Source organism: Lissotriton vulgaris, chromosome 3_1 (assembly GCF_964263255.1).
Source record: "Lissotriton vulgaris chromosome 3_1, aLisVul1.2, whole genome shotgun sequence".
Classification (NCBI taxonomy): Eukaryota; Metazoa; Chordata; class Amphibia; order Caudata; family Salamandridae; genus Lissotriton; species Lissotriton vulgaris.
Genome location: NC_141689.1, coordinates 1,076,812,316 through 1,076,839,134, shown reverse-complemented (window position 1 = coordinate 1,076,839,134; position 26,819 = coordinate 1,076,812,316). Strand labels below are relative to the sequence as shown.

The 26,819-nt window shown below is 42.7% G+C and overlaps 1 protein-coding gene across 1 annotated transcript in view; it reads right to left on the bottom strand.

Annotated features, from left to right (window-relative positions):
• Nucleotides 1–3,404: 3,404 nt before the first annotated feature.
• LOC147727425 (alcohol dehydrogenase 1-like) overlaps nucleotides 3,405–26,819 on the bottom strand; it is an 81,835-nt gene continuing 58,420 nt past the window's right edge. The window contains exons 5-9 of the mRNA XM_086961502.1: nucleotides 21,148–21,367; nucleotides 14,582–14,842; nucleotides 14,065–14,200; nucleotides 5,579–5,717; nucleotides 3,405–3,718 (exon numbers count right to left, since the gene is read on the bottom strand). Of these exons, the coding sequence (XP_086817628.1) occupies nucleotides 3,685–3,718; nucleotides 5,579–5,717; nucleotides 14,065–14,200; nucleotides 14,582–14,842; nucleotides 21,148–21,367 (790 nt within the window). The 3' untranslated portion in view covers nucleotides 3,405–3,684. The remainder of the gene's footprint in view (nucleotides 3,719–5,578; nucleotides 5,718–14,064; nucleotides 14,201–14,581; nucleotides 14,843–21,147; nucleotides 21,368–26,819) is intronic.

Sequence of the window (26,819 nt, the reverse complement as noted above, 5' to 3'; positions counted from 1 at the left end):
CACAGTGGGCTCCCTCTTTCAAGATCGCCAGCTACTTTCGTTCGACCAGCTCTATCCAGATTACGCACTCCCCCAGGTCAGTTCCTCGAGCATAGACAGTTACTAGCTGCATTACAACTCCTGTGGTACACTGTGAATGAGGAACCCCCCCACTCACACCATCATACCTATGTTACATGCCATGGGTGCCGGGCAACACTTAATTATATGGCTCTATAGAACCACCAGAGTACATGTGGGGGTCTCACTAGAACCCCTTTGCCAGCCATGGGAAGAAGACTTCACCCCTCATCCTCGACATAGAGTGGAAAAAGGCCCTGGAGTCTCCGCAAATGATCTCAAGCAATGCACAATGTAAAAGCTTTCACTGCATGATTCTCCACAGGGCTTATCAAATGCTAACCCGGCTGAACTACATCTTCCCTGTAAGCGCATCTCACTTACCCCAGATATCAATCTGCTGTAGTTGACCGACAGCATATGCTATGGTATTTCCCCTTCCACACTCACTTCTGGCACACTATGCACGATATTCTGGCCACAATTACTGAACTCCCTACTCTTGATACATGGAGGGCAACTGCCCTGGGGATTTACAAGTACGGGAAAAATAACAAGGTACGAGCGAAGTTTGCAAACCTGGCCCTCCTAATGGCCAAGCGGACTCTCACAATGTATTGGGAAACAAGCCAACCTCCAGCTGCCTCCCAATGGCCAAGGGCACACAAAGAAGCCCATCGGTTTAGCACACGACTTATAGCATCGGCCTGGGACACGATGCTAACTCAGTTCCGGGAACTAGTGCGCAGAGAGGACCTCCATGCCAGGGCTCGCAACCTGCATAGTTACCCTTCTCATCCCTGACCCATGAGCATCTCCTGTTGGTTCATAGTACAACTAAATGCCTCTCCTCATTACCACCTTCACAGCAGCAGATATTACACCGCGAGCACCTGCGGCAGACACCACCAGACCCGACACAACACCCACCCAGAAGAGACTGCGCTGCAACCTTCTCTTGGTCCATGCTGTTATTTAGTTGACCTCCCACCCTGTGATCCCTCCTTTTGTTTCCCTGACCCCTCTCTCTCCTCAGTTCTTGCACAGAAGATTTGCATTCTTCATTACAAGTCTCAAGGAGTTACAAGTTACCCCAGTCATACACTTACCACTTGCAGTCATCATTCCCATCTGCTAGGGCACATCTTATAAAACACTGCTACCCCTTTGTACTCTGCCACTGCTCCACTGAATCATACAGCAGAGAGCAGCTGCTGGTCCAGTCTCCTGAACCGAGCTTGCACCATTGGCTGCTGTAAGTTGACTATATCACTCTAGATATGTTTATTGTACACGTGCCATTGCTTTTGTAAAATAATATATGGAAATGTAACTAGTTTGAAAAATAACATAAAAGGAAAGAGTTTGCAAAACAAAATCTATGGTGTAATGCAAAATAGCCAGGTGTGCAGATGGATGTGTGCTAAGATTGCCTAGGTCTGCAGCCCGACTTCATTCCCATATGTTTGTATAGCTTTGCACTCCCATAGCATGTGCAGTATATCGCACCTTCCAGTTGCACCTCCAACAGGTAGAATTTTTTTTTAGAAGACCCATCTTACATAGTTTCCCATCTTATATAGTTTTAGTGGTTTCCAATACCGGTTGTTTCATATTTTGATGTATAAAAACTTCAAATTGAACTCCCTCATTGCTCTGTCCTGTTCTCCTAGAACTGATGACCAGTACTCAGGACTATAGTCACTTTGCATTAGTGTATATATTAGTTTTTGCCTGTACATCCTAGAATTGCAATGGATGGATTTGGAATAGAGGTTTGTGATTGAAAGTACTGTATATACCCAATTCAACTCCATGGCACTGCCATAATATAATATTGCATGACAGAGGAGTCTCACAGCGAGGTTGCTGAAGACACCAGGCTGTATCTCAGAAAATGCTTGATGAGATAGTATTCCAGAGGATTGAACTTTCTAGGTTGTATTCTGTATTTATGGCTGCAAATGGTTTGGGCATGTCTTCATGAAATAATTGATCTATGGTTTGGACCCCATTCTAGGAACCTTCACCTGAGGGAATAGTCTTCCATCCTATTTGTATGCCAACATAATGCCAGATTGGTGCCAGTCAATGTAGCAGAGGGTTCATTTCAACTGATATTGCCCATTGCAGTATTTTTTGAGTACGCAAAGAGCGCACCATTCTGAGCTACAGGCTTCAGAATGTGAAATAACACAGTCATGATGTGTGTCTTTTTTCATTGCCTCGTTAACCAGACTTGTAATGTGTGCTGTTTGCCTGGGAAAAAAAATGATGTTTCTGCTCAGACAAAACACAGTGGGGCATATTATCAAGGGGGTTTATCTCTGCTTTTTTGGCTTAAAAAGCCAAGAAAGCGGAGATAAAATGATCTCCCTATTACCTAGCTGTCGCTAACACCAGTTAGCGACAGCTAGTAGGATATATCGACCCTCTTGGGCCCCGCTTTGCATGTCAGTGATATTTATCACTAATGACATGCAAAGTGGGCGTGCCAAGATGTTAGTGACTGGAAACAGTCGCTAACATCGCTATCTCCTATTACCAACTTTTGGAGATATTCGCGCTAACATGGCTAAGAGCATTAGCTCGGTAATGCATGAATATCGCTGACTTTACAGCTAAACCAACATAGCGATAATTATCGCTAGTTGTTGGTAAAATGCCTCAGTGTTCGGAGTTTGTCTCATTCTCAAAACCCCAATTCAGATGCAAACTCCCATAATAGCTGAACCGCGTCAAACCTGGGACCTGAATTTAGGACCTTTTTGTATGTACGTAAAACAAAAATCTGAATATTGTAGAGAACTTTAGAATTCACGTTGAAAAATACATCAGTCTTCTGGATGCAAAAAAACATGGTCTTCAATAAGAATAAAGACAGAAGCAGAAAGAGCTCAACTCCCCACTCATGAGAGGGTATGGTTTGAGGGCATCCAGGGGTATTGTTTTCTTCAATTTCCTTAATTTTGCATCAATATATTGTTTAATCATCATCATAATAATACGATATCTGAATATATTGTATTCTTGTGGGACCTGCAATAAAATGTTGCCCCTTCTATACCATAACTGTAATAAAAATGATAAGAGTAACCTTTTGATGAAAGGATAACATATTGCAGAGGTGTAGCGAAAAGAGACACTGTAATGTTTGGAAGTAGTGAAGAAACAGAGTGAGGAACAAGAAGAAAGTGGCTAAAGATGAAGAGGGATAAACAAAAGAAAGTTTTGGGATAGAATCAGGAATACAAGAGAACAAACACCGAAAGAAACAAAATGATGCAAAATCTTTCGGAATGGCAGCTACCACCTGGAAAAGACTGAAACATTGTACACCCAAATCTAATACAAATAGTATTTATTGTAGTTCATTATATTGATTTATAATGTTTCAAAAACTCATCAGAACACTACAAGCTAAAATAGATGTATTAGATTTTAAAGATTTTGTGTTTGCGTTTCTTTGCTACAGATTCAGAAGCATCAATTTTGGTGGCACGGAAAATATAAGAAATAGCCTCGAAGGGTTTTGCGCAGGTAGCGTGCGGAATATAAAAACATGCATGCTTTCTTCCAGGAGGAGTTGCAGGAACTCTTGAATTTCAATGGCACCCCTTTTGTTTATTCCTTTTGAACGTCAAGGACGGTGCGAATGCTGTAAACAAAGAGAAAAAATCAATTGTTGCTTAGCAAGCACAAACATTTTTTACAACTCACTTGATGGGAAAAGTTACATATTGTATTGAGAATTTTGTGGTTCCTGACCCAGGAAAGCTCATGTTCTTGGATTGCCTGGAATAAAGGTACATTTGGAGCGTTCACGTGCTGTAGTTACATTTGGTTGTACATGTATGCCTTTTTATGAAAAACCGTCAGGTGCTTACTAAGCAATTTTCCGATATAGGTTTTTAAAAATTGAGTTATTAAATGTGAATTGATTTTCCTTTTAACACTGTTATTTAAATGCAGCATGAAAGAGTTTGAAGTATTATATAGTGTGTTAAGAATATTACGGGCATATGGGTGCTCATGGGTGCTTTTTCAGAAGTTTGCATTCTTTTGGTCAACAAGAGGATAGCCATGCGGAGAAGACTTAGAGGCATATTATCAAGAGCGGCGTTCAAATTAACACTGCTTTAGCGGAGGGAAACTGCTGCTAAAGCAGCGATAATGGGTGAACCTGGGTTTCTATGGGAATTCACAAGGGCATATTATCAAGCCCATTATCGCCGCTTTAGCAGCAGTTTCCTGCTGTTAAAGTGGCGATCATTTTAACGCCGTTCTTGATAATATGCCCTTACCTTTCTAAAACTCATCTATTAGATTTCTGATCCAGGTTTTTCAATCGATTTTACAACACCCTACTGGAATTGGGTTAGTAGCCAGGGTTCCAAACAATTCACTAAAGAGAGAACATCTTTGGAGAATTCACAACAGTATTTATAGACTTAAATTTAAGTATGAAAATATCTCATTTGACATTGACAAATCATGTTTTGTGTTTATAAAATGTGGATTTACACTTGAAATGGCAAAGACAACTTAGTATACACTAACGTTGATGAAAAACATTGCTACCACAGGGCTAAGGTTACATGAAACAATATCTAAATTTGACATTGAAAAATCATGTTTTGTATTTACAAATTGTGGATTTACACTTGAAGCGGCAAAGAGAAACGTAGTATGCACTAAAGTTGATGTAAAGCTTTATTACAGGCCTTATGGTAAATAGAGCTAATCCAGATGGAGTGTGATGTAGGAGTTTTTGGCCATGGCCTCAGACTGGGTAACAGAATAAGTAATGCAGGGTGATTATTCCAGAAGGAATTATGGGTATATAAGTTTAGGGGCTTTCCAGTTATTTTTTCAACCCTCTCAATAAAAAAAGAAATATTTGCCAAGCATTGTTTACCGGCAGACAAGGTGCTGTAAAATGAGCTCACAAAAATAAATGCATTGTCTACAGTAGATTTATCAATTTCTTTTCACGAAAACTAGTTTGCCTTCTACAAACTGTGGATTCCAATAGTGAATTATTTTACATTTGTAGGTGTTTTTCAAAAAGTTTTTGGTGTTTCAGCAACTTCACTCTACATTGCTAAAATATTGTTTTCATTTTTTGATCAATAATTTATTCAAGAGTGCTTAAAGAGTTTGCTTTCTGATACTTGTAATTTTATTTTTCTACTATGAGTAATGCACTACAAGTATGAAAATGTAAAAAAGAAAACAGGGCGAGTCAGATGTGGCTTTGTACAACTTAAGATCTCTAGTAAGAGCAATAATGACATTTAAAAATCCGCATTAATCAGAATAATGATGTGAATTCTTTATAATGTAAATGCCACAGGAACAGTCTCTTCTATTTGGGATCATGTGAGATTAGAGGGTCAATCATGAAGTAATATTCTTATCACAAAGCACATTAAAATGGAATATAACATTTTACTAACACAAACTTCTTTGTGTTGACTATTTCTACCGGAGCATTATTCAAAGGGGTCAAACTTACCTTTTCCCTTCGTGCAGAAGTTTAAATCCGTCATTGATTTTCTCAAAAGGCATTGTATGTGTGACAAGCTCTTCCATGTCAAATTTCTTTCTCAGATAGTCCAAAACCAATTGTGGAATGGCAGTTTTGCATTTTAATCCTAAAAGCAAATACATCATTAATTTCAAGAAAACAAATTGAATTGGTAAATGTTCAATGTAATCATATACAAAAAGAGGCAGTGATGCGTAGCAATCGGGAAGCTATAACACTACACACAGTAGGGAATGCATAAAGTTTTCTAGTCCCGAAAATCTCAAACACATTTCGATCCTATTGTGTTTTTCACCTATTAATATCAAACTAAATGTGTATCGTTCTTTTTGAGTTTAAATGCATCTATTTCTTCAGTGGTATAGTGACAGGCAACGGTTTGATTATCTGAGAGGCCTCTGGACGTGAAAGGGAAAAATGTGCATTGTGATGCCTACTTTTAAATTCCACCAAATAAAAAAAAAATGATGGGGCATATTATCAACACTGTGCTATAATTATCGCAAATCGCGCATAGCGTGTATTTTCTTATTGCCGTCTATCGCTGGATTACATCGCCGTGTTAGCGGTGTATTAGCAACGCTTTGCTCAGAGGCGATGTAAAATCCAGCGATAGCGTGATAACCAGCAATAGCATGAGAAATCCAGCGATAATTTTACTGCGCTAATGAAAAGCTTGCTAATAGGCAAGTGTGGACTTAACCTAAGAATCCACCTCCCATTGACGGTTAAGTCAAGTTTTTATCAGGTGTTAAATTCCAGCGATAACCGCGGTTAGTGTGACTTTTTTTATCGCTTCTCGGATCCAGAGCTGCATTGATAATAGCGGGAGGTTGTGTTTGCAACTGTTTCTATGTAGTTTTAGTGAGGAATGCCTACTTTGTACGTCAGTAGCGATAAATATCGCTGACATGCAAAGCGGCAAAAAAACGGCTGCTATCTCAAGAAAACAAGCGTTAAAGCATGTTAGTTAGTCTTTGTAAATAGTGCAATAAGAAAATCGCCGCCTCATCACAGAAGAGCGCAGCTAAACTGGTGAACATTTGTTTGATAATATGCCAATAAGTCTTTGTAAATTGGCAAAGTATTGTAACAATCTATACTACTATTATAAAGAGAGAACTTGCACATTTTGGCCAGGTAAACTCGGGAACCACAGCGCCAATCTACACACCCGATACATCTATGAAAATGTCAGGGTGTGTAGATGAACATAGGCTATATAAACAAAAATTAAAAAGTAAATTAAAAAAATTACGTTTGAAAACAAAGTAGTCCCCTGAAAGTAGCGCCGGCCGGGACCTAGCGCTGGCCGCGACGTGCGTGATGACCGCGACGCGATGTGCGTGATGACGATGAAGGAGGAGCGTCGGTGTAGTGACGAGCGGCTGTGCAGTGAGGAGCGGCGGCACAGGTAAGGAAAGGGAAAGTTCAGTGCGAGACTGTGTGATGCAGGGGGAGGCAAGAAGGACCTTCGCAGTGCTATCAGCTGGAAGAGGCAGCAGTAAAGGAAAATGTCGGAGCGCGAGTGAGTCGGGGCGGGAGGGGGGCGCGAGTGAGTGGGGGCAGGAGGGGGGGGCGGGAGTGAGTCGGGGTGGGAGGGAGTTGGGGCGGGAGGGGGCCTGGTCCGTGTCCGTGCATGGGCATGCACGGACAATGTCGGGGCGGGCGGGGGCCTGGGCGGGCGGTTGGCCCTGAAGCCTCATTGCCCCCAAGCAACGCTGGGGCGGGCTGCTAGTTTAATCCAAATCGCAAATCCCCATTCATTTCTCAGCCTCTTCTTCAACAACTCAATTCTAAAATTGGCAAAGTACGAGTCCATCTGCATGATGGATACAGTCAGTAACCAGTCCATTGAGGTGCATAAGTGGGTTCAACTGACCTTAGTCACGAGTAGGGAAGCCCTGTGATGTCTGTTGACTGAAGTTCTGAAAACCCCCACACTTACTTTTACTTTGTTACCTCTGCACACCGTGCCAAAAAAGAAGTTAACATACACCTAAAAAAAAGGGGCCATGCACTCTTTGTAGTTCAGAAGCTTTTTCTCTGAAATAAGAGCTGAATGTTATTTGAATTGTTTTTAGCAATGCTTGGAGGGAGTGTGACAAGGTCTCTGGTAATTTTTGAAGCATCAACCAACAGTACGCATTTTCTAACTCTTGTCTAGGCTTTACATTCCATGTAATTGACCTTTTAGATTTACCATCTACACATCCTTATGCTTTTATTGATGGAATTATGGCTTTTAGACTTCTCTATGGGAAACATTGTTTACAACTCAGGGATTACACCGCAATGCTATTACATCACGGTTCTCACAACGCAAGTTGTTACAACGACTTGCGCTAGATGGCGCTTTAGGGCAAGGAATAGTATAATTTACTATCCAACACCTTCCCTACTGTACGTAGACTGGAGTTGGAATACTAAATTATACTACCCCTAAGTCCAGCGCCCTCCAACGCAAGTCGTTGTAACGACTTGTGTTATGAAAACCACGATGTAATGTACAGCGAAGTAAATGTATGCATTGTAATGTCATCCATCCTTCTTTATGGCTATTTTGTTTTTTGTATGGGTTTGATCAAAATTACTTGGAATAAATCAGTTTTGATAGCCTAACTGAAAAGACCAACTCAACACTGTTCTTATTTTGGACAGTATTTGCTATCATTTTGAGCAAAGTGTTCTTGTAACATGATTTGGAGGCACCAATGCAATTCCGATGGGCCTTTATTTTACTGAAGGAATTGTTTTCTTCCTATATAGTTTTCAATATTTACTGCTTGGCTGTAGCTACTAAATTCTGCTGGTGGTACTCATTTGGCCTGTTTTCATATTTTGTCCCCACGACATTGACACAGTAAGGTTGCAGTGAACCTTAACCTAAGCAAGGAACATGTCCCCTAGCACTCCTTTTGGTTGGGTAAAGTGGAGATCAATGTCCAGCATACTCTGCTTGCTGGTTGGCTAGGGTATGCATCTAAGCCAGCCAGAAGCCACCGCTCTAATCAGGGTAAGGAGGTTACACACCCAATATAACCCCAGCTTATCCCCTTGGTAGCTTTGCAGAGCAGTCAGGCTTATCCCCCAGAGGCAATGTGTAAAGCGTTTGTGCAACACACACACACACTAGTGACACAATAAACACTCCACAAAAGAAACTCCACATGGTAGTATATAAAAATAGTTCATACATTGTATATAACACATAGACCACAATCACAATAACCATAAAATCATTTTGACAAATAAGCAATTGTCATAACATCACAGTTAGTGCAATAAAGTAAATACCTATAGGTTGCATACGTCATAAAATCATCATCACTGCACACATATCTTGTAGCCCTTGAAAGAATATTCATTATCCTGTCAGTATAAAGCATAAGCACACCATAAATCTTCACATCAAGGCATGAATATGAAGCAGTTTATGACCAGTTCTAGGAATCACCAGATGTCACGAAAACATCATTAAAGACCACTTTACTGTGAATATTTATGCTGAGAGATGATATTGTCTTCGCTGTCCTAACCAGTTTAGGATATAAAATTACATATCCCAATATCTGGGCATGAAATGCACCAGAAGCATTGGCCAGAGCTCCTGCTCTCTCTTTACACATAATATGGTAACCAACACAAGGATATCGGGCGCAACAGCACCTGTGTACCTATAACGGGGATTGCAGTAAATTCTCTCAGGGAATCTGGAGCCTCTGCCGAGATTCCGCCCCTTCCCGACAATCAAGCAATAGTGACCCTGGTATGTGCACGAAAGGAGGGAGGCACCCGCACTGCCCATGTTTCTGGGGAGACCTCAACTCGCAAAATGCAGGCTGCCTGCTACCGCAACGTGATATCATCCTGCCCCGGTGTCACAAGGTTTCCTGCGGTTAGGGCACCGATATCAGCCTACCAGGGCTTGTTGAGGGGCCACAGCAACCTCTGTGTCAGTGTCCTAGGGAGGAGGGCCCATATTGAGGATACCATGGGGAGACCTCCCCTCTCCAACCTTAGTGGCAGCAACTTTCTCTCCCTGAGGCTATTGTTGCCGGCAGTAAAAGGTGGCTGCAACCTTCCTCGCCAGACCTCACCCACAGCAAGATGACAGCGGAGCTCCTCTGCTTTCTTTTTAGGTAATTCCATGGGACTTTGCCAGACTATCTGCACTGCTGTAGCGACCCTCTCTTCTGCTCGGGGATGAGGCACGAGGAAGTAAGGAATGGAAGGGGAAATCCGAGGCTCTCGGCGTAGTAGGATCCTCAGGCTCCCGATCCACTCCATCACATGGCGCTACAAGTGGGCCAGTCCGGCTGACTCTGGTGTGCCCAGTGCCCCACACTGGTCCTCTGTTACACATGCACTCGCTCACCCAAAGTGCTCACCACTCTTTGCTTCAGGGCCAGGCACAAAAGGAAATAAAGTGCTCATCAGGCACTAAGTTGTCAAAAACACCGGGCAGGCCACCATACCCTGTGAGATCACTAGGGGCTCAAGGGCAGACAACAAGCAGCAAGCCAGCACATCAGGGTCCTTGTAACCAGTGGCAGTCCTTCTTGAAACACAAACAGGCTACAAGTCAGCACAGCAAGCAAGTCTGATGGCAGTTCCTCCTGGCAGTATAACAGTTTCCCCTTCCTTATGCAGTCTGTAGAACCAGCAGCATCTGCTTACAAGTCTCCCACAGTGCCTAAAATCATGGGGTCACGGTGGAGAAGTGTGGCTCAATGATTAGAGCGGCAGACCCTGATGCAAAGGTCTAGCCTGGGACCAGGGTTCAATTCCCCGCCTCGGCGGGTCTTGGGCTCAAAAACTCCACGGACCTGATAATTCTCGCCTCTGTGCCTATTCCAATCATGGAGTCCCACTCTGCAACTCTGGGCAATAGCTTGCTTAATCTCCACAACGGCCCCCACAACACTAAGGATGCCTGGCCTCCACCTTGGGGGTGCCCAGGAGTGGACGCCTCACAGGGAAAGCCAGGATGGGTTCCACAGCGGTATTCGTACAAGCGCCTTGAGACCCTTGCGGGTGAGTAGTGCGCTATACAAGTATCAATTTACAGTCCATGTACTTATACTCCAAATGTCTTTGTTCTGGAGGTAACTTCAAACAAGTTTAGAAGTGCGTAACAGCCCTATTAAATCCCTAGCCCTAACTCCAGACACACTACATGGAGGTAAAAACAGCATTGTGAAAGGCTGACACAGCACTATTCAGGTGCAGGTGACAACTCTCCTCCCACCACTCTAGCCCAAGAAGACTAATCAGGATATGCAGGGCACACCCGAGCTTCCTCTGTGACTGTAGAAAAGCCCACTTCTAAAAGTGGCATTTCTAAAATAGTAATACAAAATCCACTCACGCCAATAAGCAGGATTTATTGCCAGTATTCCAAACATGGCAAAGCTACTCCTTCCAGATCAAAAATTACCACTGACACACATATCAGCAAATCCCCAATGTAAACCTATGGGAGGAGCAGTCTCACCGCAATGAGACACCAAATAGGATGTTTGTCACTACTAGGACATGCCACATAAAAAAGGCACATATCCAACCTTTTACCAAAACAGCACCGTGCCCATAGGGCTAACTAGGGCCTACCTTAGGGGTGATCGATATGTAGTAAGAGGGGAGTTTCAGACTTGGCAAACATTTTAAATGCCAAATCATAGTAGCAGTAAAATGTGCGCGCAGGCCCTGCAGTGGCAGAGGAATGAGACAGGTTTGAAAGGTTACTTCTGTGGGTGGTGCAAGCAGTGCTGCAGGCCCCCAGTAGCATTTAATTTACCGGTCCTGGGTATAAGGGATACCACTGTACAAGGGACTTACAGGTAAATTAAATGTACCAGACATGTGTGGACCAATCTAACCAAGTTTCCAGGAGAGTGTACAGGCACTTTAACACCGAAAAGTGCCCAGAGTCATAAAACCATCAAAACAGGTCAGAATCAATATAGGAGGGAGACAAAAAGTTTGGGATAACCCTGCAAAAATGGCTAGGTCTAAATTGCTAGGCCAAGGGGCCACTGCATCTGCTGTATAATTGACAGCTGTGCCTCGCCCACGAGACAAACCGGACCTTCTACATTATGAAGACAAGCTGCAAGGCAGAGTTAACCCATCTTACAATAAAGTGCGTACCAGCAAGATTTGAAAGTACATCAGAATGTACTTCACTGCAAGATAAGCCTACTGTCAAAGGAAAATAATGCATAAGGTATGTTTTTTTCAAAACTGAACCAGTACAGTGTTCGAAAAATAGGCACTTGTATTGCCTATCAGGCTCCCTTACCTTTATGTACAACAAAGCCAATTGGAATTTGAAAGGTTTCACCTCATACGTAACCGTTTAACACCTGAACGCAGCAATAAGCACAGAAACGGAACCAGAAAACATTTTCAAGGACTGCCATATGTCTCTTCGTTTTTATTTCCTTCTTGATCCATTTCAGCTACAAATATGTTTTGTTAAATTCAGCAGATTATGGAGTGAATGATGGGTTATGTAATGTTGCACACCCAGGTAATCCATTATAACTGGAAAACGCAAAGTCCGTAAAGTGGCATCATTCCAGTGACCCTGGTGTCTGTCAAGATCGATGTTATATCTTCTACATTTATACAGCGGTTTTTCTTGTGGCCACCAGGTGGCGCTAAAATCCTATAAACTAGTATATAAATGTGGACTAATGACGAACCTAGGACAGGTTGACCTAAAAGCTCCTATGTGTGGGTCAAATGCAAAAAAAAGAGGAGAGCCACAAACAAAAGCAGGATAACTGAGACTGACATGAAAGCCATCGAATCCTGAGCAAGGATTGCGTCTGTTGAGAATTGCACACGATGCCTTCTGCCACAGACAGCTGGAGCTGTCTATAACGAGACTGCAAAAAAAAAATGTTGCAGCCAAACAGAACACTACGAGAGCACAATGATGAGGAAGCCTGTAGGAAAAGTCTACTATAATGTCAGAGACCTGCTTGATATTTCACAAGAAGGACAAATGTAAACCCACTGCTATGTGTTCCATTAAAATGGAGGCCCAGGTACACTCCGAGGGGAGCAGGAAAATGTTGCTGCCTTAACGAAGAATACTAAACACGCGTCCAAATACTACTGCCATGGGTTGTGCCTCGTGGGATGCTGCCTTCTGGAGAAGGAAGGTAATCAGGCAAATCAGGGGGAGACACAGGCAGCCAGAGACTCGTGCAGGGTGTTACGCCAGGCGGTGACGTCAGGCAGAGGAGGGGCAGGGTGGGGGTTATAAAATGCGGGATATAGATGATGTCAGGTAAGTACCGAAAAAATGAAGAAAAAAACGAATTTCGTTGCCCGCGCTGCATCAAATTTGGCGATGCAGCCCGGGTAACGAAATTCATTTTGTTTTTCCGGTACTTACCTGACATCGTCCATATCCCGCATTTTACAACCCCCCACCTTGCCTCTCTTCTGCCTGACGTCACCGCCCGGCGTAACGCCCTGCACGAGCCATGGCTGGTCACAGGACACCTGTCAATTCATATGAATGTTAGTCAGTGATACTCAGGTAGCCCGTATGTTTTCCAGAAGTAGCAGCTTCTACCCCTGGCTTGTCCTTTCTAAGCCCTGACACTTTCTGGCTCCTCAAAGCATCTGCAGGATCAGCAAGTTAACAGGGCTTCAGCATCACTGTTAACAATCTGTAGGTTCACTCTTTACACTTCCCTCTCTGCTCAGCAACAAATACCAGCTGTTTAGGGACTGAGGGTGGAACAGGGGTTTAAACCTAGAAGGTCATGTTGGGTCATAGGGCGCATGATTTCACGTTATACTGACGTTTGGATAATTAACATCTGTGTCTTCCAAACAAAAGTATGAATAGCTGAGTCCCTGCCTCGTGGATAATGTGAAACAACTGTGACCTTTTCTACGTAAGAATTCAATCACACAACATGAGAAGAGCCAACTTTGAAAACTCAGTGCTTTGTTGGCTGAACTGACGCTTGACTCGTAGAGATCAGGAAATGAAGAATTGGACATGCCGCCATTTGTTTCTTCTCAGGCTGCTCAATGCATTCCACTGTTTGAACCTTTTTTTTCACGGTTAAGACAGATGGTGCATTGTCCTTTGCAACAACAGGGCAGTTTGTACAGCTCTTCCAAGACTTAATCTAAATGTCTGGCTTGACTCAGACCGTCGTCATCAAAGCTGCAAAACTGCCCACATACTCAAACTAATCTTTTTAAATTGGTCAAGAAAGATGCCCACCCATCTGCCCCAACAAAAAAGAGCCTGCGGACAACGCCCATCGATAGGTAAGTCATGCTGGAGACAATCTAGGCCACCAGTTCCCTGCTCGGGTGGTTATTTGTTCAAAGGCCTCAAACATCCCCCACAAGGTCCTTTTCTGCTCTCCCAGAGGCAGTACGTGCTCTATCTTTCAGATGATTGGATACTGTACCTCCAATGAAAGCTCCTTTCACGGTGCGGCCTGTGAGAAGCAGCATGGGATCAAGGGAGATCTTTGCATCAGAAGCAGCAACTCCAATGATCACACAGACTCCAAACCCATAGTGACAAGACTTGATGGCAGACACCTGACAGGCAACAGGAGGAGAGAAAAGGATCCACATCACAAATCTTAAAAATCGTTTTAATTTTTCATCTCATATATATATATTGATGCTTAATATGCTAAATGCTCTTCAAGTCCATTTATTGTTTGTTTTTAGTTTTTAACCCTTTCCTACTGTTTCTAAATCAGACAATTGTGCCTAGCCCTTTACCATTAACCAAATAATCAGGTACTGACGCTGTAGCACCAAGGGATGCTTTAGTGTATTCGTTTTTAATTTTTACAAATATATGTACGCTGCTGTTGCTATGTTGTTGGTCCTTGTAGCATGACTATAAACCTACAACCTAATGATGCCATGTGTGGCTCTTCTAAGCACAATAAGAAGAAAAAAACTACATACCATAGTGTCTACATTTCCAATGCACTCAAACGAGTAGTCGGCTCCACCATCAGTCATTTCGGCTATCACCTCGTAGATGGGCTTTTTGCAATCTTTGGGGTCGATGCATTCGGTGACTCCTAATTTTTTTGCCTTAGCAAATTTATCCTTGTTGGTGTCTACTCCAATGATCCGAGCCGCTCCGTTCACTTTGCAGCCGATGACAGCAGACAAGCCAACTCCTCCCAAGCCATACACAACACAAGTTGTTCCTGGCTTAACCTAGGGGAACATCGAAGCCAACAAATAACGGACAAACGGTGAGAAGCTATGGTCACTGTTTCATAATCGTTCACAATGGAACGAAATGCATCCATTTAATATAGCATTAAAATGTATTTAATGTTCACATATTTCAAAGTGTAATTTAATTTACTGCAATAGTATTGATCTTAAAATCATCTATCATCAGCTACTGCTCACATTATCAATACAAGCCAGGTTATTGAGAGCATTTTACCCCACTCTCTATGAATTCAGAAGATAGGACCAGAAAAATGAACAACAGCTCTGTTTGCAGTTCGTGTAGGTTATCTGCAACCTAAAGGGGTCAATTTGATGTCGCAATGTATGGCTCAATAAGGTTAGTGAGCTGAAGGTATGTTGGAAAAAATATTACTTTGAAAACAGCAATTTTTAAATTCTAAAGCCTGATTCGCAAACAATTTGTCAAGAGTAGCTTTGACTCACTTTTGTTGTACTCAGAGATTGCTGCTTCATTTGATATTGTGCTCTGTTGTGTTCACCAAGTATGGCAGCACAGCTGGCACACAGCTTGGCCTATCATTCCAAGGGAAGTATGTGATATGAAAGGGCGCCTATTCACTAATGGGACTTTTTTATCTACACACTGTTTTCCGGGTGTGCAATTTATTTCATAAAAGAATCTCACCCCGTTGTGTGCTGTTTTTTTTACTACTAGAAATATTCTTCCCAGGAAAAACATAGTCAAACCCCCCTAATCCATACCCTTTCCAGGGCCCATTTTCTGGTGGCTCTAATCACTCAGCTCCTCTATAGTTGTGTTCCTGTAAATAAATGCAACAGGATGGGATCCCCTGTACATTTGTAAAAACATAATTTTTGAATCCTTTACAGAACCTTGCAAACAAGGCTTTAAAGTGGTCAGAGAATCCCTTCAACAACAATCCTACAAAAAAAGAGCATAAAAAATAATCTCTTTGGCAAGAATGAGAAATGCTGCCTGGTGGACATTAGATTGTAATGTTTAGAGCAGAATGTGTTGGAGTACAATTTACAGCTTGGCTGTGGTAATGCTGGGCAACACAAAGGCATATTATTCTGCTATCAACCCTTCCTTCTGCCCCTGCCACAGAGCCGAAGGCAGTAGGCGCCAATGTGCACATTGCCTTATAGTATTCTGACATTAGGAGGTTTATTATTGTTTGAAAGTAACTCCTTCTCTCCATTTCGTAGTCTCCCTTGAGATACCGAGGAATTTCTGAATATCCTCTATCAGGCCAACCAGAATTCTAAAAGTTAAACAATCCAGGTTAGCTGGCTCTAAAAGAACCGCAGCTCAATCTCTGTATGCCAGGGAGGTCTACAGAGGGAATAAACAAACTTCTCTTAATTGAAAACATTTATTTCAGGATAAACATGCCAGCCCCACTCTCAGTTCTCTAGGGGGGATCTTGATTACCACATCTGGACCAGGATCACTCTACTCACTCATTAGGCTTGCTTGATCAACATCTGGCTGCTAGGCAGTAGAATGCAGTGTACACTGTTTACGTATGAGGAAGGAGGGCGGAGCTAAAGGCAGTTCCTTGCAGGAGCTTTTCATGATTGTTCACATGCATTGATATGTGCTGCCATGTGTTATGCATTCTGGGACATTCCTAGTTTCATTCTTTTATGAACTAATCAGTTCTTTTAAATTTGCCTTTAAGCTATTTGTTTGAAATCCCCATGTTTGTCTGTCTCAATAATTGTATTTTAAAAAGATGTATTTACAGAGGGAAAGTCTGGCTAAAGATGTCAATAAATGTTATGCATTATAGAGGGGCCCATTGAAAAAAAAACGTTTTTTAAGGTAAAGTAGACCTACACTATGTAAAAGTCATTATGTGGTAATATGTACTTATGTGCAGTTGTACAGGATGCATGTGTGCATTACTTACACAGGGACTGAACAAGTGATTGTACCGAGGGGAGGAGAAGCAAGGGAAATGAAATGGAAATTTAGGAAGAGATTTAGAGTTTGGCAGATAGGAACTCTTTCACCAGAGTAACAGATACATCCGCCTTTTTAGCAGTGCAGCTGTAATAAAGAAGACAACATATCTGTCATATTTGTGACGAAAATCTCATCCACCAAACTCTAAGTCAGACCCTTAGTTTATACTCTTTACTTAGCATCAAACATAAACCCAAATGGATCTGGGGTAAGTGCAGAGAGTATGTTAAAATGTGGCAGCCTATACAGCTTTTCCAGAGTGTGTATAGTAGAAGGCGCATGTCAATCAACTATATTGTTAAATGAGTTGAAGTATATGCAGACAGACAAAACCATAAGAAACCATGTTGTGATATCTATTTTAAGGGATTATTTACAGCTATATGTGCACCTTACAGCATGCCTGCTGTGCACATGAATCACAAAATAATTTACATGAATAGTTGAACAGTCGTGAGGTATGCGTAAACACAAAAATGATGTACGCAATGCAAGCTCCACACATTAGTAAGGCCAGCCGTCCCCTACTACTGGTGCAACTGTACTATCTCTGCCTTTATACCTGCAAGGTCCCTTGTCCTTTTAGAAACCCCATGGGGCCATATTTATCAAAGGTTATGCATCGTCCTAGCACCATGCAAGGGGATGCAGGGGTGAGGCAACACCTAGAATGAGATTTACCAAGCCACGCAAGGCCATCTAAGGTAGATCAGGAGTAACGCAAAGCAGCACAAGTTTCTGCCATGCATTACTCTACTCCAGGGAGGCGTTCCATGGGTAGATCTTGGGTGTTCCTACACATCCACCCATGGATATTGGAGCATTCCCAGATTCAGCTGGGAATGTACCAAAATGTTACGCCTTCCAGGGGAGGTGTAACAAAGAGAAATATCGTAATATCTTTTTATTTTCCTCTTTGTTTCATCGTCCTATGTTTGCTGCATTGTGCAGCACACATAGAAAAAGGAAAAAGCAGCAGAGGATTATTTTTGTGCAGGAAGGTGCCCTTCCTGCACAAAAACAATACTGTTTGCAATGGCGATGCCCTTGCCCCAAGGTGCAAGAGTGCCTATGTTGGCGCTAGGCTGCATATTGTGACCCATGAGAACAGAAATGCACCCTAAAATGTTAAATATGGTGCATTCCTGCCCTCTCCCTGGCATGCAATACAGCGCAACAAGGTGTCCTGCTGCGCTGCATTGCATGATATTTTAATAACTATGCCTCATGGTGACCATGATCATGAAGGACACCTTCAACTGCAAATATTCTTCTTCTCATGGCCTACACTAGAGTTGGGGAGATCCTCCATTGGTCTCCCGGCCCTGTAATCTTAGCCTGCTCACTCTTCTAGGCACAGGCTCTGACTTGTGGCATCATTTTTAACTTTAGGGCGAAGTGGTTGTAGCCAGGTATGATCTCTCTTAGCCTTCTCATCTAAATTGAGTCCAGTGGTTTGTGGGAGCTGGATGGAGTGATATGATCATTTTGTTGCGTGTTTGAAATGTTTGCAGAGCTTTCTCACTAATCATCAGGAACAACTAAAATATCCACTCGAAAGCTAGTTTACAATCACTAACAAAATATAGGAGGGGTGCTGCCCTCAGAGGACATAGCCCCGTCCCCCACTTATTAAACTCTACTGTTCTTTGTTTCCAACACCTGTCTGGGCATTTCCAGACACATCTCTTTAGAACGAAAATATTTTTCAGGGTAGTTTGTGGGATTTTTGAACTACCAAAGATTCACAAATTCTCTCTAGATATACACCTGCGTCAGAGTGCCGGATTAAACCCTGTGGAGGCCCCTAGGCAGTCGAGATTTCGTGCCCTTCTTAAACATTATCTTCTAATACGTATGTCATTCTACCAACACCAACAGTAGTAGCAGAGCTCTAACAGAAGGGCGGCCTATAGGCCGGTGTCTACTTTGTCTGCTCGGTAATCCGACTTGCTTCTTGAATCCTGCTGTTATTGGTGATTCCAGAACAAAGGTATGAGTCCTGCGTCTCTTTTGCATTTGCTGAGACCAGGCAGAAGGGCCTGAGGAAGCTTCCCAGTTCTTCCATACTGTTGCCAATTTAACTGTCTGTGAGGAAACGTCAAGCCGAGTTAAAGAGTCCAGAGATACAATGCAGTGCCTTGAAGCCTTCTCTGCCATTTTCGAAGAGGAGTTGCCACAAGGACTACTGTTTTACAAGCAGGTATGCAGAGTTGTGCTGAGCAGTGACTCTGTCTTGTGGGCACATTGTCTATTTGCACCACCTTTTATTGTTTTCTTCTTTGATGGCCCAGTTCTTTGATGAGAGTCTTGGCACCTGATGAGCCTAAGTGCTAGCTGGGTCTGAAAGGGTCTGTGTGGTCCAATATTGTTCCTCTGGGCCGGCACAATGCGATCCTTGGGTCAGACTGCTGTCTGCTTCAATTCATTTGCAAGTTAGATCCCATCTGAGTGAGGGAGTAGAGACCTGAGTCTTTAGGACCCCCACCAGCATTCAAGGGAAATATGTCCATTGTAAGAGATGTAAGGGGTCATCAGTCTTTAACTCTTATCTAGGAGACAGGCATATCTTCCTTTCCCAAACTGAAAAACATCCCATTTGTCTTGCAGGTTATTGCTGGACAATGATATAATTGTTCCTCTGGTTTATCGTGTTATCGATGCTTGCAAACAGTAGGAACAAAATCAGAGAGCATTGAAGTCTTTCGGTTTACACTTTTGTGATCATGGCCCGTAGACGATCAGAAACAGTACATGTTTGTGAACAATGTATAAAGCTTTTGATCGCTACACAAACTGCACTTGATAGTGTGTAGGGTTTTCTTTTTGTTTTCAGGTGTGTTCTGGTATGCACGACCACTGTGAACGACACTGGCTCTGGCAGGAGCGGCCCGTGCGGGTAAGAGTGGTGGGGCTGGGTGGGGGGGTGGGGGGGGGGGGGATACGACTGACGACCACGAAGGTAAAATTTAATAAATATTTAATTTTCCCTCGTCGTCTGTCGAAATCCCCCCCACCTGGCCTCACCGCTCTTACCTGCACCGGCCGCTACTGGGCTCTGGTCTTATCACTCCATTGTGTTGCATTACCATTTTACTTTGTACTATGTTTTGTTTTTAACATTTGACTTCCTTAAATATTATAAACATTTTTAGAACTTTCAACATTGTGGAAGTGTTGTTCATCACAATAACTCACAAACGAACTGAACATTCACATCTTCACTGCAACTGTGATAAGTGGTTTACACTGAACCGTGACCTTGTTTGAGTTGGGCCTCGGCTGCTCGTCCATGTCTATCTGGAGAGTGAGGGAAGCATAGGATGCCAACTTTCCTTCACAGACTGGAGGCTTTGTTTCTTGGGTTTTAAAAAAAACCAGCAATCTTGCATTTTGCAGTGCTTGTTTTTTCCTTCAGTCTGTATAAATCACAGAAAAAGTATGACAATGTCAAATGTCTTAACTGTAAGAACCGACCAGTGTTCTGTAATTGAAATTGCATTTCTATAGCGCTTACTACCCCGATGAGGCGTCTAGGTGCTTTTCGGGGAGTAGCACGCTACTCCGGAACCCAAAAAAGCATTAGTGGTGAATTAGTATAGGTTTGTGATTTAGCCACTTCGAAAATTCAAACTCACATTTCAGGGCTGCCAACATATCGAGCTACTTTGAAGAGCACCAAGAAATAGCTTTTGTTTTTTTAGTATTTATCACAAGAGTTTAGCATTCTCTTAACTCCTCCTATGTAGGACACTAGGCCCTAATTAAGAATCGTCTGGTTAATTGAGATGTAATCGCAATTGTAATAGAACTTATATAGGTTGTACCATTTATATCGCAATTATGAGTTTTATGGTTAATAATGACTAGTCAATCCTGCCGATATCTATTTGGGGAGTAATGCTTAATGTGTATTATAACATGTGGCTCTTGTTTTAATTCCCCAAAAACTTAAGTGGGTGGAACTATTGTCACCTGATAAACCCTGCGCTGTCAGATTTCATTTGTTTCAATGCATATCACACTCATTCCTGAGCCACTCATAATGGGGGTCAATTACACAGATTTGCAATGACTGGTCCAGGATCAGACAGCCTGGTGACTTGGGCAACCTGTGGCATGACCATTTAATTCCTTGTTCAACAGGTGACCCTTACAATGCTAGAACACATCCTGCCCCAACAGAAGCTCCTATCATTATATGGAGTTGGAATTTGAATGTAATAGCTTTTATGTAGCATAGACAGATCCTGTGCATAGGTATAAAGAGATATCTCTGTGCTTATAATGAGGAGTAGAATAGAAAACAAAGAGTGTGACTTCTTACATCAGCCGTGTGAATTGCAGATCCATATCCAGTGGTGAAACCACATCCAATCAGACAAGCTCGATTCAGGGGAGCAGCACTATCAATCTTGGCACATGCAATCTCAGCCACAACGGTGAATTCAGTGAAGGTGCTGCTTGTCAAGAAGTTGTGTATCAGTTTCCCCTTGCAGCTGAATCTGCTGGTACCATCCGCCATCAGTCCAATGTATTTCCCACCACTGTGCAAGGGACAAACTCAGAGGTTAGTAAGATCGTTGCTATTCAAATATTTGTTTTGCTATCCTCTGATTTAAAGAGGAAATACGATTCAGATTTAGACGCAGATAAATCGTCATATTGTTTGAAAAATAATAGCTTTTTCAGCTTTCCTAATGTGCTCCCCCTTTTTGTTTACTTTCATTCAAACCAACAAAAAAACATTATAAAATTCCTTCGACGTTAAATATTACAGATTGTGATTCTAGTTATAGGACATCTGTATTCATTAATGTATTTTCTCTGTTTAATTAAAAACAATGAAAACATGTTCAGGGATAGGTTGGTCTTGATCCCCATTGTCTCTGTCTATGGAAAAAGAATCCTTCATAAAGAACGGAAGAGCACTAGACAACTAAAATTGTAGACACTAAGTGCCAGATGTACGAACAATTTTAGCATGCGGAAAGGGATTAGCGACCTGTTCGAGCATGCTAAAATTGGCATGGCCATGTATCAACACAATTTTGGGAGTCGCAAATGAATTGAGACTCGCAAAAAAGTGCTTAGAGGCTTTCTCTTTGGAAGGGCACTTTCTTCCAAATAGCGAGTCTCAAACCCATGTACTAATGTTTCGCGACCGCAATTGCAGTTGCAAAACATTCGCAATTACCGCCTACTTCAAGTAGGTGGTAATGCATTTGCCAATGGGAAGGGGTCCTCAGGGGACCGCTTCACCTTCACAAATGCATGCAAAAGTAGGGACCACTGCCTGCGCTTGAAAAATAAAACAAAAATGTTTAATTTTTTTTTTTTTTTTAAATGCATCCCGTTTCCTTTAAAGGAAAACGGGCTGCATTTTTAAAAAAAAATGCTTTATTTAAAAGCAGTCCAAGACATGGTGGTCTGCTGAGCCCAGCAGGCCACCATCCCTGGGAGGGCCTGTCATACCCAATGAGCTCGCAAATTGCGAGAGACTCGTTAATATTAATGAGCCTCGCAATCTGCGTCCCCATTAAGAATCGCAAACAGTGTTAAACACACTGTTGTACATTTGATTTTGCACCTCGCAATTTGTCGCAAATTATGAGGACCAAAATCCAATGGTTGTACATCTGGTCCTAAGGGCCATATTTGTGACACGGTTTACGTCGCTCTTGCACCACGCAACGTAGTGCTAGAGTGAAGTAAAACCGTATGTCAGAATTTTTAAGCCACTTAAAGTCGCTTTGCATAGCATTGGTTGGCTCCAAATATTTGGGGTAACACAGCGCAATTCGCTGCATTCCATTACTATGTCCTGGGTAGGCATTCCATGGGCATTGAGTGGGTTTTCCCATGCAAATCCCATAGTATTTCATGCAGTCCCAGATTTGCAGGACGTTGTGAGCTTGAGAATGCACCAAAAAGATACACTTCCCCAGGAGATGATTAACTCTGAAAATTTTCTTTATTTCTCCTTGTTACTTCCTCTTTCAATGTGTGCTGCATTCTGTGGCACACAGAGATAGAGGACTATGCCTCTCAGGATTGTTTTTGTGTAGGAAGGTGCCCCTTCCGGCACCAAAACAATCATGCATGCAGCGCACGCCTCCTTGCACCATGTAAGGGGGCCTGCGTTGGCGCTAGGCAGCCCATTGTGCCCCAGCACAGGGTCAAAGGCCAGGAAGATGCCGTATGCCTTAAATACAGCACATTCCTGCCCTTTCCCAGTGATCCAGTACAGCACAGCAAGGTGAGTTGCTGCAGCATTGCGTCACTATTTCATAAGTATTCCCCTTAGGGTGTAAATATTGGAAGGCCTGCAAAATAGCTACTTAGGTAAGACATCAAAACCATTTCGAAGGATGCGGCCGGTCATGTAAAGCATATCTTCTTGCAAATAAAATCTCTGAAATCTCATTAAAAGACATTTGTGTGGGCCCACAGTTTTAGATTTGAATGAGTCAAAAATGTGTCATCTTTGCTAAGGAAAGAATTCACTGATTTTGAACGTTCAACTTCAAATTTCATTCCAAATTGGATTCAGCACAGCTGTTGATCTTCTGGACTCGTGAAAAAAACAGGAGTTTGCTGCAAAGTTTGGGTTTTAAAGCCCTAAAACTACACAGCAGACTCATTTGGAACACTTCACTTAGCAGTGCAGTCTTTCATTGCTTCAGTAACAACATTAAATTATAATGTACAATGCAATGCTGCTGATGATATGGTTTTCGATTTCTCCATACTTGTATCATGCTGCTGGTTTAGTCGCACGAAAGTCGCTGAGGTGTCCTATCGAGTAAACATTTGCACAGAGGGAAACTGAGGAGCAAAATACAAGGAATAGAACAAGCAAGTTGTGCCCCTTGCTTACTTGTCTCCATACAATACAAAATATTTTACTCGTGCAAAAAAAGGGGAAAACAGAAATTCATAAGTTATTCTGCTTACACAATACCACTGGAACTGGCAGATTTTGGTCCACTTCTCAGAAATATAAGATTAAGCATGAAAGTACTAACTGGCGTATTGCACAACTGGACAGCCGCACATCAGAGCAGCAAAGCTGGCGCGGCACCCTCACCAAGTGGGTAGTCACACAGACACATATTTAACCCCCCCCTAACCCAGGAAGGGATGGCATGGAGGTCTCTGTGAGGTTGGCTGGGGCCTTGATCTGCACTGACATGGTAGTACCACAAATCAATCACCAATTGATGGTTATTTATCTTCATCATTTTGAGTCATCCTTTTAGGACCTAGTTTTTTACTTCAATGATGTGTGTCTATGATATTGAAGGCAACATTTTCAGTCCCATTTGCCGACCAAAGTTGGCAAACAGATAATTTGACATAAGATGCCATGTTCCAGATAACAAGCTGCTGCCCGTGTAACTTCCACCAGATGGCATCCAATATCTTCTTAGGAAACAGGATTTAGGAAAAAGGAGGTGCAATTTACTGTTCAAGTTGAAAACCAGATTTAATGTTGAAACTAGAAACCTAACCAGGAACATACTGAAATAAGGAGGCCTGCACTGCAAAGTGAAAAACTCCTAAGTAACTTTTCCGACTGGATCAGCAGTATGATTTTTTCCAAGACTAAGGCCCACATTGCGAGTTTTGTTATTTCACAGAGTTAATTCTTAGTGAAATAACACAAATTGAAACAACAAAGTGGTATATTCACAAGAAAATGTCAGAGTAGCGTCAAATTTGGCAGCGCAGCGCTCCGACATTTTTAAAACGTAGGGATGCGCCGTGTTCACAAAAATATGGCGCACCCTTTTGTTTCCCCTAGCACTGGAGGAAAAAAAGCTGTTTAGTGACAGCGCAGGCCCCATGCCGCCAAGTTGCAAGGGTGCCTGTGCTGCAGGGACAAATGCTTCTGTGCAGGATGGGACAACTTCCTGCACATAAACACTCAATAATGGTGATTTGCACCTTCTATGTGTGCTGTAGAATGTGGCACATGTGGAAAGATCAAAAAAGAAGGTGTGCCATTCTAACGCCTGGTATTCCATGGTGTTAGTTTTTGGCAATGCCTCAGCCTTGTAAATCTGGGGCAGCGTCAAAAAGAAATGGGTGTTGTGGGGGAACGGCCACAGCAGCACCCATTGCACGCCTCTTTTCCGCAAAGAATTGTGGCTGAAACAGGCCCATTTACAAGGTGCGGTTAAACCATGCAAAGTGGTTTAGCACTACCTTGTAAATATGGAAAATGGTGCTGCGCCCCTGGAACGTCAAAAAAAGTGACGCTCCCTTGGCGCTGAGGGCTTGTAAATATGCCCCACAGTGTATCATAACCCAGAAATATCATAGAATTGATGACAGGGGCTGAAGGCAGCGGCATTGCCTGGTCCCACCCTCTCACTGCAGAAGTCTAGGAGAAGAATCCAATGCTTCCCTCAGACAGATAAAAGCATGCCTTGAACCACTACATCCCATCCCACCCCTCAGCCCCCACCAGACCATGTGCACACTTTCCATCTGGTCTGAGCTGTTGGAAAATGAATGTGTTTTTTTCCCATAATGGTAAAAAGCGGCACAGTAAAACTTCCAGTTAATCTGGATGTTAGCAGTGATTCCCAGTTTTGGAGAAAGAGTGTTCAATGGCCATACTTTGCAGCAGAGCTGTAAGCCAGTTTGATTCAATCCAGCTCCCCGGTATCTCCACTGCATGTCAGGTCAATTCTTAATGAGTGCCTTAGTGCAACTGAAGAGCTTGGAACAGATGCTGATAAAGTGTCTACCACAATCAAGGAGGATACAGATCCTAGCAATTATACCTTCAAGACCAGGGCCCACATGTACAACCATTTAAGCAGTCACAAACAGTGAATTGGGCCTTTGCGATCGCTAAATAGGTCTGTGGCACGTACAAATCCTTTTTTTGCAAGTCGGTAACCTATTACTGACTCGCAAAATAGGGTGTGTGACTGGCTATTAGGAACGACTTGCAATGCCATGTACAAATGTTTTACGGCCAATGTAAAATTAGTGGTAGACAAGTTGCAAATGGGAAGGGATCCCCAAGAGACTCCTTCCCATTTTCAAAAGTGGGTGCAAATATTTATTAAGAGCAGGCAATGGTCCCCTGAAACATTTCATTTTTCTTTTTGAAACACATCTCATTTTCTTTTAAGGAAAGCAAACTGCATTAAAAAAAATTGCTTTATGAAAAAAGCAGTCTCGAACATGGTGGTCTACTGACCCCAGAAAGCCACCACTCCCTGGGAGTGCCAGCCATTCCCAATGGGCCACAAATAGCAACCTGCCTCATGAATATTAATGAGGCAGGTCCCTTGTGACCCATTTGGGAATTTAAATGTTCAACTGGTAAAAAGGAATGGTTGTACATCTGGCCCCAGATACCTTAAAATTGCAAATCTCAGGATCACAGCTCCTTCCAGATCACCACAGGGTTCCCTCAAAGCTTGAAGAGCTACCCAAGGAATGTTCGAGGAAGTGACAGAGAAGCCCAGATCCGAACTAATCTGCTAAGGCTTGTGTACAAAATTTAACTCTGTAGCCCAACCAACTTCATCTGACATTAAACAGTGGTCCAATCAAATGTATCTGTCATTATTCTGGAAGGATGCCATCTGGTGGTCCATCTGGTGGCCATAAAAGACCTGGTAATTACATGTGAAAGGCACAACCTCTGGAACCCACTCCATATACCAACTACCTCAATTGATCATGTGAAAGAGAATCTTTCCGATGGGGGGATCCACTCTAGTGACACTGATGGTTCACTTGATGTGGGAATCAACCTATTTGCATCGAATAGGGAACTATACCAAGGACCTGTTCAATATAATGAGGTTGAAACCACCATAACTACCATGGTATTTCAAGACAAAATCATGTTCCAAATTCCGCAACTGAAGAGTAGGTCAAAGCAGAAGACTAGATGCAGTCACACCCAAGACGTCATGAAATACGCTGCATGTAGGGGGAGAAAATCAAGGGCATAACTTGCAACCTTGT